This window comes from Saccostrea cucullata, unplaced genomic scaffold (genome assembly GCF_032062105.1).
Source record: "Saccostrea cucullata isolate Sc308-1 unplaced genomic scaffold, CSIRO_AGI_Scuc_v1 ctg1160, whole genome shotgun sequence".
NCBI classification, from domain to species: Eukaryota; Metazoa; Mollusca; class Bivalvia; order Ostreida; family Ostreidae; genus Saccostrea; species Saccostrea cuccullata.
In genome coordinates this window covers 34,690-53,426 of record NW_026918238.1, presented here as the reverse complement: position 1 = coordinate 53,426, position 18,737 = coordinate 34,690, and the positions used below count along the sequence as shown (strand labels likewise).

The 18,737-nt window shown below is 36.9% G+C and overlaps 2 protein-coding genes across 2 annotated transcripts in view; both read right to left on the bottom strand.

The window, feature by feature from the left end:
- LOC134259990 (neo-calmodulin-like) overlaps window positions 1-1,139 on the bottom strand; it is a 33,631-nt gene extending 32,492 nt beyond the window's left edge. The window contains exon 1 of the mRNA XM_062742580.1: window positions 1,074-1,139. Within this exon, the coding sequence (XP_062598564.1) occupies window positions 1,074-1,109 (36 nt within the window). The 5' untranslated portion in view covers window positions 1,110-1,139. The remainder of the gene's footprint in view (window positions 1-1,073) is intronic.
- Window positions 1-18,737, bottom strand: part of LOC134260031 (uncharacterized) — an 89,865-nt gene that overhangs the window by 50,913 nt on the left and 20,215 nt on the right. The window lies entirely within an intron of this gene.

Genomic DNA, 18,737 nt, shown 5'->3' with positions numbered 1-18,737 from the left:
TAGAGTCAAACAGTCTAATACACTTGTACATTGTAAATTTATGATATCCCTGATCGCCTTTGACCTCTTTGCTTTAACAAGTTACATGTACGCCAACCTCCGCCCGCTTTGTCCGATTAGTAGTACAATGCATGTACCTGGTAGAGACATTATCTGCGATAGAATCAAATGAAAATTAAACACTGTAGGTCTCCCTCTCTCTCTTTGCTAACTTTGTATTCAGGCAACACTAAAATTAGTTATGGTGTTTTTCTTTGAACTTTTAATTTTGAATAGAATGTGTCAAAGGAACCCGAGTATACATAAAGTACATGACTAAATGAGCCAGTCGGAGGAATGCATATAGTTCTATACTATAGCAACTGTTCAAGAATTGCTATCAAAATTTGAGCAGTTATTAACTTATTTTCCCACTATCTCGATAATGTCAAAATCTCGGTGATAGAATTCAAATGCATTATATGCTGTACTGTATCAAGAGTTATTTCTCTTTGTATGTCATTCTTGTGAGTACAACTTGTGTTTTGTGCAGTCCAATTAATTTTAACTGATTTCACTCATTATATTTTTTTTGTTGAAACTTACATATATGTAATTATCTTTAAATTCGCTGATACCACAATGCGTCATAGTCCAAGTTCAGTCTTAAATAGAACAATCAAGCTACATTACCATACTCTTTTTTTTCTTTATAATTTGCATATACAGGAGATCGTGTCCAGCAGTCTCCTTGGAAACGACATAAAGGGAAATCGAGGAATCGCCTCATTTACTCTGTATATTTTAAATAAAATCTACCTCACAATGGTAAAGATTCACATGGATGATGTACAATTTCTTCACAGGAATTTATGGCATACAGTCGAACTTTATACTAGTTCAATGACCCGCAATTGTATCATGAAGAATATTGAAAATTCAGTTAAAAAAAAGTAATACACAGTGATGCAGATTATATTTGAAGCATATCAGGCATGTCTTCTGCATTACCACTAATAAATGAATGCTTCTCTCGGAAATCTAATGCTATATCGGTGTGATCAGATACATGTACATGTAATATAAAAACTTACCATTTTCAGAGGCATTTTGGTCTTCAACCAAGACATCTGCAGCTTTGGACAGGTTAGTAGATATTACATTTTAGCTGGTTTATAATGGTCATTTAAGGTGGCTAATGAACCACGAAAAGTCGCTCTCGCCACAAGGCAGTAAATAAAAATGTAAACAAATATCGGTACTTGACGGTTCTGTTTAAATTTCAGGTGATTTGATGTGCTATGTTTAGAAAGTTTAGTTTAAATTACATGGATGTGTGATATTTCGATAAAATATTTTTTATTCAATATTTTAGCTGTATATGTGGAAGAATTCTCTACAAATATCGCCGCATATGATGATTTATATCCGACTTTCATGCCCAGGTAGCATTCAAACAGTAATAATTATAATAAATTTCAGTTCCAAAATACTTATTGACATACCCTTTTCATTTTCGCTGAGGCATACTTTGTCTACATATACATGTATTGTAACTCAACAAAAAATTACTAAAAACTGAAAGGAAATAAAACGGATCATAACCACTAAGTGAGAATGCAGCCGTATGGAACGAGGACGCCTGTGATTGGCAATCGACAGAAATCTGGGCGTACTTGAAAAGTGAAAATTTCATCTTTCTGTCACATGAAATCGGAAGTGCTTATTACCTATTAGGATAACACCCGAGAGTGTTTATGACATCAGGCCAAAACTCTCTCGGACGTTATCGTAATAAGTGAAACATTATGCACTTCCGTTGCGTTCACCCAAGGAAATTTCAACGTTCTGACTTGAATGCTGTTTAAGGAGAAATTGTGGGATTCTGACGAAATGCAGAGTCAATCCGATAGCATGGACTGAGACAGAAATATATGTATAGATAGTGTGGACCTACAATTTAGGTGAAAATGAAATAAATACATGTTTTTAAACCCAGAGAGACAAGTGGGGGTACAACGTAAACAAACCAGTGGCATACCTTTCTCTCTTATAATGTATAATGGGGTATTTTTTGTGGCATGATTATTTTCGGGTTTTTATGATTTTTAGCTCACCTCAACGAAGTTGGGGGAGCTTATGTAATACCGTCGGTGTCGGCGTCCCGGGTTAAGGTCAAGGTTTTTGAGCAGTTTTCTTTTTTAAGTACTTCTATGTCCTATATTGATTAGACATGCATGGAAGATGTTTCTATTGTGTTTCATTGTACCAGTCAAAGTTTCAGATGCTGCAATATCAGCAAAGGCATGACTAGGTTAATGTTTGTGGAGCAGTTTACCATTTTTGGTGCAGTTTTTGTTGTAGGTCTCATTTCCAAGTAACTATAAGCCCTATGTTGACCTAACTTGCATGGATGATACATCTAAGGATGCACTCTACCAGGCTTGCTTCGGATGCTGAATATGACCAACATTTTCCGCATGAGTGAACAGGTTAATGCTTTCGGTACAGGTCTCTTTTCCAAGTAACTATGAACACTATGATGACCAAACTTGCATGGATGATACATCTAAGGATGCACACTACCAGACTTGCTTCGGATGCTGAATCTGACCTACATTTTCCGGATGAGTGAACAGGTTAAAGTTTTTGGTGCAGGGTTCATCTCAAAGATACTATGAGCCCTATTTATGACCAAACTTGCATGGGTGGTACATCTAAGGATGCATACTATCAGACTTGCTTCGGATGCTGAATCTGACCTACATTTTCTGGTTGAGTGAACAGGTTAGAGTTTTTGGTGCAGGTTTCATTTCCAAGTTACTATGAGTCCTATAATGACTAAACTTGCATGGATGTTATTACATCTTAGAATGCATATTACCGACTTGTTTTGGATGCTGAATCTGACCTACATTTTCCGGATTAGTGAACAGGTTAAAGTTTGTGGTGCAGGATTCATTTCCAAGTAACTTTGAGCTCTTTAATGACCAAACTTGCATGGATTATATATCTAAGGGTGCTTTCTACCAGGCTGGGTTCGGATGCTGAATCTGACCTACATTTTCTGGATTAGTGAAAAGGTTAGTTTTTTAATACAGGTTTCATTTCAAAACAACTTTGAGCTCTACGTTGAGCAAACTTGCATGGATGATACATCTTACGATGTACACTAATGTTCAGATGCTGAATTCGACGTACATTTTCCAGATAATGGCCCTGGTAAAAGTTATGGGTGCAGGTCTATTACCAAGAAACTATAAGGCTTATGTAAACCAAACTTGCACAAATGATGCAACAAGGGATGAAAACTCTCAAACTTGCTTCAGATGATGGATTTTAATTACGTTTTCATGATGAAGAACTAATTTGAAGTTTTTATATAGGCTTATTCCAAAGTATCAAATCAAAATTGCATAGATTTTGGATTTTTGGATGTACACTTTTTGTTGGTCAACTGTGTGACTTTGCCTTACTTAAAGACAACATTTGTTGAGTTGAGCTCTGTAATCTCTGATTACCTATGTTTTCCTATTGTAAACACGATGAATAAGTGTTACAAATATAATTTGTGGAAAAAATGTCTAGACCCTTTTTCATTGAAGAAAAAATGGGATATGACCACAGTTAACTCAAAGCTACCTCCGCTTCTAAAGAACCAAATCTCTGCCTTCGAGTTCCTTGCGTAAAAATATGACAACGTACAAACTGTTTAGTTTCAACAGGATGGAGCAACACCTCATCTGCCGTTTTAAACTGGTTGGAGGAAACATTTGGCGACAGGCTGATATCCTACATAATGGAAAGAGTATGGCCTCCACATTCATAAGATCTGAACCCTTTGGATTTTTTTCCCTGTGGGGATTTCTGAAAGACAGGGTATACAGCCCGAACCACAGGCACTCGATGAACTCAAAAGGAACAAGCTAATTCAGAGTTTTCGTGTCCCCCGCTTAGGGAAAAAGTCGGATCCCCGGACTGAATCTGTAGAATTATTAAATGTATACATGTATACTGAAGCAAATAAAATACATTTATGTCAATATGCATATAAAGATTTGATTGCTTATTCTTTATTAATTGTTTAGAAGATTCTTTTTATATGGAATATTTATCACACTGTAATGATGATTTTATGAGTTTGTACAAGCCAGACCTCATAAATTTATTTTTTATTTAACACGCTGAATACTTTCATTTAGTAAAAAAAAAGTATTTCGAAAAAAAAAAAAAGAGAATCGTCCAGGATTCGAACCCGGGACCTCTCACATGTGAAACGAGAGACATACCACTAGACCACGGAACTGCTTTACTCTGGCGAAAATTATATGCAAACATGAAGTCACATACATGTATTTATATATTCACGTTCGATATTGTCAAAATTTTACACAATGCATAGTGTCTAACTGAACCTTTATTAAATAGTTCGAATGTTATAAGAATATAAAGTCCGCCGATAACCTGTTTTATACGTAATAGCTCTCCTCATGCCCCTGTGCTAAAAATAGCGACATGTAATACAATAAAAACTAATAAAACAAACGGGGCGAGACACTGTGAGAGGGGTAAGAGAGGTCCTAGGGAGTTTTGGTATAAAATTACATTGCAAAAGCTCAAAATCCTCTTGAAATATCGCCCGGAAAGGAGAGTGTTACACATAGACATAATGTATAAATTTACGACCTTGAACTTTGACATTTGGACCTCAAAATACATAGGGTTCTTCCTTAGGCCACAGGGAGTTGTTATGTAAAATTTCATTGCAAAAAGTCAAAGGTCTCTTGAGATATCGCGCGGAAACGAAAGTGTTATAACAGACAGAATTTGCGAATTTATGACCTTGACCTTTTGACCTCAAAATCAATAGGGTTTTTTTTAGTCCATAGGGAGTTGACATGCAAAATTTCATTGTGAAAGCTCGAAGGGTTCTCGAGATATCGTGTGAAAACGAAAGCGTTACAGACAGACAGAATGACGGACGCCCGGACGGACGGACAGACCCAAATTAATATCCCCCACTTTTCAAGCGGGGGACTATATTAAAGTTCAAATGAGGAATGTTTCAGTAGACATGTGTGGCAACTGTGTAAAAAATTCAGTCAGCGACTTACCCTTGTTATTGAAAGAGACGGTGGTCATCATTTAATGTAAAATTTGACGTTTTTAAATTTTACATTAAAAATGACGCTTTTTAGAAATAAGATTTTTATTGGGGTTTTATTTTCGTTGTTTTCGAGGTACTGAGAGACCCAAGAATTTATGACCACCACGAAATGTAAATTTTCATATGCATTACTTACTAAACATTTTCTGACCACGAAATCAAATCCTCACAAACCAATATTTTTTCCTCAATCTAGAAAATGTGACCCCACGAAAATATGTGATTTCACATTGTAAGATTTAACACTTGTGTTTATCATTATTAACATTCAATCTTATGGATACGTATATTAAAATGTTAAGAACTTTTTCTTTTATTTATTTTCTGTTTTTGTCTTATTATAGATTCAAAATGTAACATTAATTTATTATGAATCCCCTGTACAATCATGCAGTTATTATCAAAATATGCAAACTTAATTAGAAAATTAAAGTATTCCAAATTAAATGTTACATTTTCCAATGTGCGTTACTTTATAAAGTACGTCAAGCCGACCAAATTAGACATTTGGAGACATTTAAACTATAAATATTCCTGCAGATCTCACGCCGAATACACCCATCTTCTTTATATTGTTGACCGTTTTCGACCAGTATGCAAGTTTACTTTGATTTCCTGTAAAATCAACCACTTCCCATACGAAAATATGTAGTAATTAATCGTCAACTAGTCGTCAACTGATAACGCGAAAACAAATGACCACTAGGAGTTGAAGGCTTTTCTGAAAAGTGTTCAACTGTTTTGCATAAATGGCCAGTTGACCCTTAGTTGAAGGCGAATACTTTAAAAATTTCATGCAAACAAAGATTTGACCATAGTTGAACACTCCGACTATGTGAGATCTGTCAGAGTTGACCACACAGTGTAAGAAAATCTCTCTGACGGGTTTAAAATTACCGTATAACTGGATTTTTCTACGGGGTGCTATTTTTTGCGAAATTCTGCGATCAAGTCTTAATCGCAAAAAATTCAATCGCAAAAAATATGTCATAAAATGTCCCCATAAAAATACCCCTTCATAGAGTCCGAATTCACGCTTTGTTGCGTAATACAGGTATCGATAATTGGTCAGTGAATACCCCGTAGTTAGCAGTCACTTCACGCTTTGCCAGCAAAATGGCGCTGTTGGAATATTTGAAGCCAATAAGTAAGTTTCCTGACCCTACCGGACCTTTAAGTGAATTAATGTCGCCTAGAAAAATTACTAAGTGTAATGAGAAAGTGGCCGATGTTCTTGATGCACCAACAACTCCGAGAGGAAAGTACATGACTTTTTCACCGAGCGAGAGAGCTGAAATAGGACACTACGCCAGTGTACATGGACCTTCGTCGACCATTAAACGTTTTCAGTCAAAGTTTCCAGGACTACGTGAAAGTACTGAAAGAAATTTACGTGACAAATACAACAAGGAGCTCAAATCTCGACTGTGAATGTGATTTAACACTGTGATTGCATTTTTAAAAAACTGTAATGTGTTTGATGTATTTAATGTGAATATTTTTATGACATGTAATATTTTAAATTGCTTTGGTTTGTTCAATAAAAAAATAAAAATAGACTTTATTGTTTAAATGTCTAGTAATAAAATTCAATAAAAATAGACTTTATTGTCAAAGTGAAATCGCAAAAATTAAAATCGCAAAAAATAAATATACCTATTTCAGGATCAAATCGCAAAAAATAGCACCCGCATTAAAAACTAGTTATACGGTACATTATTAAAGATCGGGTTTGCAATACCATAACTACAACAACTTAGATTTGATTGATTGATGTCATGTTATTTAATGTCTGTCTCAAGAATTTTCACTGATATGGAAATGCTACCACTGGCCGGTGGAGAGCCACAAATTTTGTTCTATGCTCGGCTTCATTGAGCAGTGAAGGATCTTTTTTATGCCAACACCTACTGCGACACGGGACCTTGGTTTGTACTGTCTCATCCGAAGGACCGGTCTCCACGTTCCACAGTGGGATTCGAACCCGCGACGTAAGGATCAACTCCTTACTTCGCGACTCTAGTGCAGACTCTCTTATCACTACGCCCCGCGGGCGACACCTAGGTTTGAGTCAGTGCATGTGTATCTTAATAGAAGGTGGGAATTGTGAATTGTAACCCACGATGGTCTTCATAAAAGGTGAAGTGGAGGAGCTAACAGAAAAGGAAAACTTGAGAGATCAAGGGAAGAGAGGAGATAAAAGAGGCGGTCAATAGACAAAGAGAAAGTAATAGGCAATAATAAGTCAGAAGATGATGGAGTAGAGGAGTTAATAGAGAAAGCAGGCATTGTTAACAATAAAGTTCTTTTAAAGGCTGTCCCGCGTGGCGCAATAAAGAGCGTCTGCTCTAGACTCGCGTAGTAAAGAGTTTATCCTTACGTCCTACTGTGGGACGTGGAGACCGGTTCTTCGGATGAGACCGTGTAAACCGACGTCCCGTGTCGTAGTAGGTGCTGGCACGAAAAAGATCCCTCCCTGCTTAATGGCCCTGAGTGTCGAATATAGGACATAAATGTGTTGCTTTCCATCGGCAGGTGGTGGCGTCTCCATATGAGTGAAAAATTCTTGAGAGGGACGTTAAACAATATACAATCAATCTTTTTAGGTTGAAGTACAATCTTGTCATGCTTACGAAGATATTCAAGAAAAAAGTATTACCTGTTCAGACTGTTAACCACTTCAGAAGGTTACCGGGTACATTTGTCTCCCATGGAGGAGTAAAAGACAACAATACTTTGGGTTTGATTCCTGATGACTTCTGCAATGTATCGCAAACATTATTTCTTGTTATTGTTTATGGAGATAGAAACTGTCGGCCAAGAGCTGCCAGCTCTTTACAGAGAAGAACAACATTTAGAACTGAGGGCCAGTATTATAAAAGAACGAGTAGAAAGTTAAGAAAAATACTAAAGCGATTCCTACATGTCACAAGGAGCTAAACAATATACACAATATGTGATAGTTAAACAATTTGCTCTGTTTTCTGAACAGTTTGAGAAAAATTGATACCATTGGCAATTCAGAGAATATATCGAGCTGAGGTACTTAGCTTACGTCAAAGTGGTTCTTACATGGGGATATGGCAAGTTGCTGCTTTGGCAAATGTGCTGCAAGCAAAAGTTTTATCTGTTTATCCCAAGTATGGAGGCCAACCTATTCGTTAAGCTAAACCGAACATTTCAGCCATTTATTGAAAATTCTGGAAATGCCTCTGTGTACATTTTATGGCGCAATACTAAGGGCATTAACATCACAGAAAGAGAATGGCGTCCAAACCATTTTGTTCCCCTCCTTCCAACTCATAAACAAGATGAAAATGCAGATAACTCCTCTGACGTTGATCTAAGAGATAAAGATATTTCTGGCATTATTGAGAATTTTCTGATAGTCCCCTCCTGCTCAATTCTGATAGTCCTGTACACTACAAGAAGCTGATTTCCATGGTCGCAAGTGGGCCAGAATAAAATTTCAGGTACTTGAGAATGTTGAATCTATAGCATTTAAATTTTGTAACGAGTAACTTTTTGGCTACGCGTGTTTATTTATGTGCATTATAATAGATTGTAGCATTTTTTTAGCTCTCCAGTGAATCAGCCGTTGGCAAAAGACTCATCTCCAGTGGTCTAGCTGCTAGCACAGAACATAACCCTAGAGGACCAACTTCCCGGTATCCCTCGTCCCGTATATGTGTTGTTCAGGGAGCTTTTCTCTGGAGGCGATGATACATCATGACTATTGGGTAGATGTTCACAACCAAAAATGCCTGAGACTCATATTTTTGAAGAAGTCAATGGATCAGACAAGAACCTCAGGTAATTTATGTCGATACATATGATCAATTTAAAATTCTTTTTCACAGTTTCATTCATTTAAGGTTTCTTTCCTTCATTAAATAGCGATGCAAAGAATTGATCAGCGCTGGTAGAGTACCCTTTGTGTCTGGCATAGCCAAGATGCCAGAGTATTGAACAGACACGCGCATAGCATATACTGTTTTGGCTCTCCCTTCCATTGACAGTCCAATCCTTCGAGGAACACAATGCTGTGTACATATATTAAGCAGGTCTAGGCGGCCTCTGTTTTTGGAGGATAGATTTTATCCTCTAGAAACAGAGGATGGAGGTGTCGCCACCTACCGGACTTTTCAAAACAAAGGGCAGTCTAAACCAAACAAATAACAGCAACTCTTGCATCTCAAGTCCCAGTTTATGTACCGTACTCTGATTTTTCAACCAAAACAAATAAAAGGTTAAATTTCATACGATGATGGTTAAATATAGGTATTTAAATCATTTTAACAAATTTTGGTAATTTGCTGTCAATAAATTATTCATTTGAAAGCTTTGTTAAAGACCCTTTCCTGTCTGAAAATTAATTATAGCCAACCCCATTTTCCGGTACCATAATTATGTGTTAACAGCATAAAAGTTTTAAAAAACATATTTTTGAAAAGTTCAGTTTCATTATTATTTCATTTAATAAGACGGTAGAGGAATTTTTCTTTGAAGTTTGCTCTTCTGCACGGGACTACAGTGGGCGGAGCTACTTTCCGTTCTGTATTAGTCTTCTATACTGTTGTATGTGTATACATCTAATAAAACTGAAATATTAAGACCCCTAAAATAAATTAGGATCAATCTCCATCTACAGCAAGGTTAGACCGTCCCCCTTATCAGTTAAGACTGACTTAAATTCAATTGCGTCTACCCGTTGTCAAAACTAATCTGACTGAAACTTACGTTGTCCGTGGAAATATATATACTGCGAATGCATGGTCCCCGTCGAGGCCTCATCTAAGAACTCTAGCGAAAGTTTAGATGCTGCACAGCTAAAAAGTGGGATTTTTTTCTTATTTTCTCTAAATAATATTTATTTTATCTTTGCTTAAATTATCAGGCAGAGTGTATTTTGTCTTTACAGTACGTTTTCTTTTGTGTTTCCTTTTCCTATAATCTTTAATTAAAAGAAATATGAAAGTAATGTTATTTATGTATTGTTTGAGCATTTAAGTGCCTTTTTATTTGTCCTGATAGGGAAAAAACATAAAAATTAAACAAAATAACAAGAAATATTAAGTAGAAATGAAGCGCAAGAAGTGCCAACTTTGAAAGCGTATTGTAAAAATTCTAGACATAGAATCTCAAATCGCCACATACAATTGATAGTTTAATGTCTGATCTTTTATTTAATTGTACTCTGGTGCTTGCACTTTTTGATTAAAGGTAGGCATGCGGCGTTTGAAAATTACCTGTGCTATCCTCTGAAATCAGAAGATAAACTATCCGACATTGCATTGCGATTTCCATATATGGTAAAAAATTTGGCTGCCATATTGAATCTAGCTATCCTCCAAAAACGGAGGCCGCCCAGACCTGTTAAGGTTGCTTTGTTTACCAGTTAAATGATGGGACTGAAAACTGGTGTGGAGTAAGTCTTTATCTGTATTAGAGAGATGTAGGTACATTAATATGATCATCGATAGGTTCGTCTGAATATTTTGATGCTTTTTTTTGTATTCTGAGAGATACCCAACGTAGATATGTACTAGAAATGGAAAAAAGCAATACTAAAGATCCTTGGCATCCATCTGTTTCCATTGTTTCTATCTGGTGTTGAATGCCATTACTGCATAGAGTTTTTGGAACGTGGGTTTTCCTTTGTGTTGGACGCAATACGCAGTCTATTAATGATCAACATTTTTTGCTTTGGGAAGGACGTTTATAATCATTATATTTATTGAGTATATGAGCTACTGTGCACACAAAGTCGCTTAGTGAGACTGCATGGTCATTCTCTCTTGATTGAGTGTCCGTTGGCTGCCTCAACCATCCATCTTACCCAATTCACGCATCTTGACAAGACCTGTTGTGCTCTGCTCTACAGTCGCAATGTACGGAGTTAATCCTCATGTCGAGGGTTCGAATCTCACTATGGGAAGTGGAGACTGGTCCTTCGGATGAGATTGTCTAAATTAATCGAGGTCCCGAGGTGCTGGCACGAAAGTGACGCTTCACTGTTCAATAGCTTCAGGTGCCGAGCAAAGGACAATATTTGCAGCTCTTCAGCGGCAAGTGGTGGCTTCTACATATGACTGAAAATTTTTTAGGAGAGACGTTAAACGGCATCTAATTAATAACTCAAGCTTTTGTTTTATGCTGTTTGATTGATTGATTGTATATTGTTTAACGTTCCTCTCTAGAATTTTCTACTTGCTGTTGGAAAGCTGCAAGTTTGGTCCTTTACTCGGCACTCGGGGCCATTGAGCAGGGAAGGATCTTTTTCTTGCCAGCACCTACTGCGACACGGGACCTTGGTTTATATTGTCTGAAGGACCGATCTCCACGTCCCACAGTGGGATTCAAACCAGCGACTTAATGATCGACTACTTAATTCGCGATTCTACATCAGACACTATAATCACTGCGCCACGCGGGCGACTATGCTGTTTGAAAGCTTTCTTACAGAACGGGCGCTTCTCCGTACTGAAGCCGCATCCGTTATGCATATAGTATCTGATTGGGTCAGTTAACAGTATTGAGTAACTGTTGTTTTTGCAATGTCAGTGGTATAGTTGTTCACGATTTTATTTTTTATATACTAAAATGGTTACTTCCTAAGTTTTCGGGGACAACGTCTCGCATATGTGCAAGTCAGAATCCATTTCATTGTGCATATATACATGTAACTATGTTCTTACTTTTTATTCCACAAAAAGATTCAATGACACTATTTAAGAGAAGACATTTGAAAGGCAAATTTCCCAAAGCATTTGTTGACGCAACAAACTATCATAACGCCATCCAAGTCACTGCCACTCCAACCAGACAGCGTTTGAGTATCGTCATCAGATATTCATAGAGTCGTCAAAATCTTAAACGTTACTTTACTTGTCCCCAGAATCTAGATTCACGCGCAAAACTTCAACTTCACACACTTTGCTAAGTCCCTGTGTTAACGGCGCCATTTTGATTTCGCTTGTAAAATGTTGGAAAAAATGATTCCTATAAATCCAAATCAACAACAAATAAATCTTATCTTAAATTTGAAAATCAACTAGGCTGTTGGTGAGGGTTGGGTTGAAGTCTACTAGTGGCGTTCGTGCTTTTTTTAAAGGCGGAATGGAGTGATCAGAAATGAAGTCGGATTTGTTCGGTTTGTAAACTTCAGAAATGAGGTTGAGAAAGCGAATGAAATGGTCTGGGGAGTCGTTTAAATACAACTTTCTAACGCAGTACTGGGAGAAATAACTGTCGTCTAATGTTTTCTGAGATTCGTTTTTGGGTAAGGATTTTTTTTTCAGAGCTCTCCAGGTGGATTCTATCTATTGTATTTGTGTGAGCACCGGAGTCGGGATCTACGAAGTTATTAGAGGGGTTAACAGTCAGGTGAGTGAAACCTTCGTAGTTTAAGGAACTGTAGGCCCTCCAAGAGTCACTTATGGTTGTAGTTCCGAGTTTAATGTGTTGCTTTATTATGGTGACAATCGTGTCAGCTGTTCTGTCCTCAACGGTAGTGAAAAAACACTTTTTGAAATCCTGTTCAGTTCCACCAAAGACCCAAACCCCATCGACACGCCTACCTTTGTGGAATTTTCTTTTCCCGAATTTACTTTTGTCAATTTCAACAATAATCACAGGGCCTCCTTTTTTGGTGTAAAATTACGTCGAACACCTCTCTCTGGAATACATGTAATTATACCAGTCCACTATTGTTCGCTCACTGATTTCCAGTTCGTGAGTTACACTTGTGAACCCAGAAATATGTAATGTACAGGATCTGTTCTAAGGTTAAATTGTGATTTTAAAACCATTAACCTTTACAAATTGAAACCTTTATATGATATTTTTGTTGGAGCATCTCCATACGTAACAACCCGACTGAATGAAGTGTACCTTCGTAAGCCAAAACGTCCAAAGTTATAAAATTTGCAAACACACAGTCTTTCAGATAAAATCAATATGTAACATGTCGAGCGGAATAATAATAGCAATCGGAGATCGTACCTTGTCGATTCAAGGTTTTTTTGGGATGATTTCCAATATAAGATAATTTTTCTTAATAAGTGATTGACAAAGGATTGATTACAAAGGCCTGCAAAATATACAAATAAATGGCCAACCTTATCTAGGTTAATAATCACGTTAATATTGAATAGTAAATCAAATAATTACAGATGATTAAGAAAATGGCAGTGAGTAGGCTATCCCTAACACTGGCCAACCTCGGACTGACGCTTGTACTGCAGCCTTATTCAGGACACAGTCAGTACAAGTGACAGCCCTTTAACTGCTGTGCACACTGCTAGCCTTATTCAGACAGACACACTGTACACAACAGCCTGCAGGTTGCCAGACGGGTCAAAAAGCTTAATTACAAGTATGGTGGCTAGCCTCCTTTGCTGGTTAGCCTCTGAGTGGCTTGCCACTCAGAAAACACAACAGTCTTTTTAATATTAAAGCCGCTTGGTCCAATTCTAATCGCTAAAAAAAGATATTCGTTTTTCTTCTTAAAAAATAATTATCCATAAATTATTTCAACTTTTGTCAAATTAAATCCCCAAAGTCTTTTTCTTTTTAAAGATATCAAAATTCAAAAGTTAAAAAAATAATTTTTGTTAGGTCACACAAAAAATGATCCTTTGTTTACACTGTGTGAAATCACCTTGGAAAAATTAAATTTATCGCTTACATGTATAAATCATGAAGAACAAACCCGAGCATTTTTTCCACAATATTCTAGCCCTCGTTACTAAACTCCCTTTTTAAAAAATCTTTAAAAATACATGATTTTCCTTTATCCTTTAAATATGCATATCAATATAAAAATTACTATGGATTATATTGAGTTAATTTCTTAATTTTTAAAAGATATATCATGACTTAGGATTCTATTAATGAAAAAAAATTACTCGGGTTTGAATTCTCTTCATAATTAGATATAACCGATAAAAGTATTTTTTTCAAAGGTGACTTCAAAACAGACCTTAACTTCCCGTCAGGAACTGCTGTTTGTCAACAAGGTTTTCGGTCTATGTTTTCCATGTAAGGATTGTTGTAATAAACTATTAAATCAATCTTATAATTAATTTTTATATATTATCTATGTAATGACATACTTTTATTGTTTAAGATATGTGCCTGTTTCGGATGAAGCGGCTTTAATCTTTGTAAACTAGACCTTACTTATTTTTAGGTCGACCTCTTATGTAAGCTGGCTTTATTTCTTGTAAGTTTCACTTACCACTGTTATGTTCGCACACGATGTTTTACTTTACACAGCTTGCACTTGAATGAACGCTCCATAACGCGGATTCAGCCTTTATATACTTTTTAAGGCGGATGTTTACATCCGCAACCTAATAACTTAATCTGTATGATAACAATATAAATTTCAGGAATATTACAAATAAATTTAACTGAATTAACCAGTCAATAATTATTTCGACATTTTCAAATATTTTCAGAGATCTTTCAGTTTGTACGGCATAGTGCAACGTGCATTTATTTACAAATTCACCTGTCAATCTACTGCGCATACTCCGCACGTGCAATGATGGACAACGGCATTTTGGAGAACAGCTGATTATATTTTACGTAAACATTTAGTGTTTTAATATAATACTAGTATTTTTTTTATGCTAAAAACTTTCATTTAAACGAAGTTTTTAACTGTAAGATTTTACGTAGATCACGAATTCGGGGTCAAAAATGCCCCAAAACGCTTCTTCTTTATTTATACAAAGGCTGACGTCGTCGTCGTACTATATAAGAAAAACGAATAAGGCATGTATTTTGGCGCCCTATTTTGGGGACCGGTAAAGTAAAGTCGTTTCCCAAAGCATTTGTTGACGCAACAAACTATTCTAACGTCATCGAAGTCACTGCCACTGCAACCAGAAAGCGTTTGAGTACTAGTATCGTCATCAGATATTCATAGAGAGTCGTCTAAATTGAAATGATGCTTCTTGAGAGTCGTCAAAATTCACATGCTGCTTCTTGTCTGTGTTGCTTCCTTCATCCGCCAATCTTGAGCTGCATGTGTTTATATTTCGTGGACATAAGACAAAGGTCGCTAGCAAAGTGGACGTTTAAACACCCAGTAAAAATCTTCTTGACTCTTGACTTGCTATCTCATGGGTTTCCCGCCTGATCAAGTCCAACACCACCTGGAAAATCATCGATGACAGGAAACAACCTGTCTTGCCCCTGTCCGCACCTCAAAGGTGCCCATAAGCTTCCTGTTTTGATGGTTTGCCTCGGCATAGGAATTTTGTTTGCGGTTGACGAAGGTAGGTTGATATTTGTCATCACAAACAAATTAAAAGAGCTCTCAAAGTCGAAGAAGTAAAGTATGCTCACTTGTACTACTCAGTAGTCCCGAGCCTTGATGTGAAAATACACTTAATATACACAAGTTAAAGTAAGATGAACAGATAAATAGGAAGTTGACATCAGATTCATATAAAAAATAAATCCAACCATATGGCATGCCTCAGCAATTAAGGTATGTGCTAGAATTTCTAGCATTTGTAATAAGTAATTGCTGAGAAACCTGCGACAAAATTTATTGTTATGTATGGTACGGACAGAAACATGGATAAACAGAAGCTGACACCAGATGTTTGAATTCCACCATATGACACGCCTCAACAAAGAGTGGACTAAAATTTCATGGATCTGCGATGAGTAGATTATGCGACGAAAATTTGTTATGTATCAGACGCACAGATAATCAGGAATTCGGCATATGGTTTAAACAAAAGTTAATCCCACCTTATGGCATCTTAGGGAATATTATGTTAAAATTTCAAGCATCTGCGATGAGTAGTTGCTGAGAAAACTGCGACGAAAATAAAATTTGACAGACATCTGGACAGACACAAAAGGGTATAACAGTATACCCCCTCTCCTTTCTGTATTAATGTGGTGAATGTCACTCTTATGCCTGTTCAATTTCTATACTGAGAGTGGACGTTTTGTCTGTACCGGACTTGTCATATCTGAAGTCTGCCTGGCCTTGACAAATTCAATCGTAAAACTGTATTTGTGAGTCTTTTCAGTATATTCCTTGTCAGGCTATTGCTTGGGACATGAAGAAGCATGATATCGCATCGGATGTTGAATTGCTCTAGGTCGAATTTCTTGGGGAGCTTCGGATTCACTTGAGATCATTTATTTCAATTTAATATGCTGGTAAATTTTCTCGTCTGACCAGATCTTCTGCAGTCGATTTCTTAAAATACTACATGTATAATAATATGTATTATTATACTTGTCAGTGGGTGTAACTTCTTCCATACCAGCCCGCGTGGCGCAGTGGTTAGAGCATCTGCTCTAGTGTCGCGAAGTAAGTAGTAAGATTCTTACGTCGTGGGTTATAATCCCACTGTGGGACGTGGAGAAAGGTCCTTCGGATGAGACCGTTTAAACCGAGGTTCCGTGGGTACTGGCACGAAAAAGATCCCTTACTGCTCAATGGCCCTGAATGCCGAGTAGAGGACGCAATTTGCAGCTTCCCACCCGCTGGTGGCTTCCCCATATCAGTGAAAAATTCTCGAGAGGGACGTTAAACAAGGAATCAATCCATTTTCCAAAATAATCCATTGTAACAAACTTTACACTAACTTCCTCCCATTACATAAATCACTTAAAGTTTTGCAAATGCATGCAGTGTCATTCAACCTCCACCTATCGGGGCTTAAAACTTCACCGGCCGCACTAAACAGTCTTTCAACAGGAGCAGATGTTGGAAAAATTGTAACGCATGCTTTGGCAAGCACTGGGTACATTAAATAGCCTTCTTCCAGTATTCAAGTGGGTTTTTATGTATATGATTTCACAGCACGATAAACATTGACTTGATCAAAATTTTCTATTGTTGTTTCTTTCTTTTAGGAGTTGATTGACAAATTTTTAATGCCGAGTCGGCAGTATTTCATTCATTTTTCGGGTCTCTTAGGAATTTATGGTGTGATATCAAAGAATTTTTGAGAAATTGGAACGTTTTATCATCTTCAATAATATATATTAGGCCTTTTATCTTTTAAAGCTCATTATTTAAGTTTCCGACTTTCATGAAAGGCACTCTCACATCATTTACATTTGAATCTTAGATCCAGTATTGCTGTAGATTTCTCCCTTGTTTTATTGTGGCCCCGCCCTACCCCTTGGGGTCAGTTCTTGAACAATTTAGAATCTACACTACCCCGGAATGATTCCACATAAGTTTCAGCTTTTCTGGTCAAGTGGTTCTTGAAGAGAAGTCTTTAAAAGTTTTCCTTCATAAATTTCAATGTAAAACTTGGATTTCTTATTGTGGCCCCGCCTTACCCCCGGGGATCATGATTTGGAGAATTTAGGATGTACACTATCCCAGAATGCTTCCACATGTTTCAGCTTTTCTGGTCCAGTGGTTCTGGAGAAGGATTTTTTTTTATACCCCAGGCAACAAGTTGCGTGAGGTATAATGTTTTTGACCCGTCCGTCAGTCAGTCGGTCAGTCCGTCAGTCCTGTTTTTTTTTTTTTTTTGTCAGCGCAACTCCTCTTAAACCGCTGCACAGAATTTCATCAAACTTTGCAGATATTTAGGACACAATGTGTAGATGTGCATATTACCAGAAAAATCGGATTCCTTTATTTTTACCGGGAATTTCCACACTTTTCAACTTAGATTTTTGGCCATACCTTGAATATAGTGATGAACAGTTTGTCATCGCAATTCCTCTAAAACCGCTGCACAGAAACTTAGCAGATATTTAGGACACAGTGTGCAGATGTGCATATTACCAGGGAATTCTGATTCCTTTATTTTTTACGGGTAATTTCCGGACTTAAAACTTTTTAGGCCATGCCTTGAATGTAGAGATGAACAGTTTGTCAGCGCATCTCCATTTGAACCGCTGCACAGAATTTCGTCAAACTTTGCAGATATTTAGAAAACATTGTGTAGATGTGCATATAAGCAGAAAATTCCGATTCCTTTAATTTCCCCAGGATTTTCAGCGCTTCCGAGTTTTGGGGGAGAGTGGGGTATGTGAGCTTGCTCACTTTTTCTTTCATTTTAAATTTCAAATACATTTGTATATTTCAATGTAAACTTGGTTTATCTATTGAGACCCCGCCCTTCCCCTGGGAGTGATGATTCGAACAATTTAGAATCTACGCTACCCCAGTATGCGGTCACTTTTGTTTCAGCTTTTCTGATCACGTGGTTCTTGAGAAAATTTTTATAGGTATTTTGTATATATTATAATGTAAAACTTCCTATTGTTGCCCTACATCACCTTCGGGGGTCATAATTTTAACAATTATTGTTTCCAAATCGTTGATTTCTTTGAGTGTTATGAAATTGTCTGGAGCTGGAAACATTTAGTTGTTATGCTAGATTTGGACTAGGATTTCTGTTCCTTGCATTGTATTACTGTTGCTGGAATTTTCAATATCATCCCTAATTCTGACTGATTGTTTTTGAGGCGTCTTTCTTGGATTACAGTCAGTGGCCCACAATGTCTTTGCTTAGCTCACTGAAAGACCAGTAAGCAAATGAAGTAGATCTTTAAATCTTCTCTTTAACTTTTAATTAATTCTTGT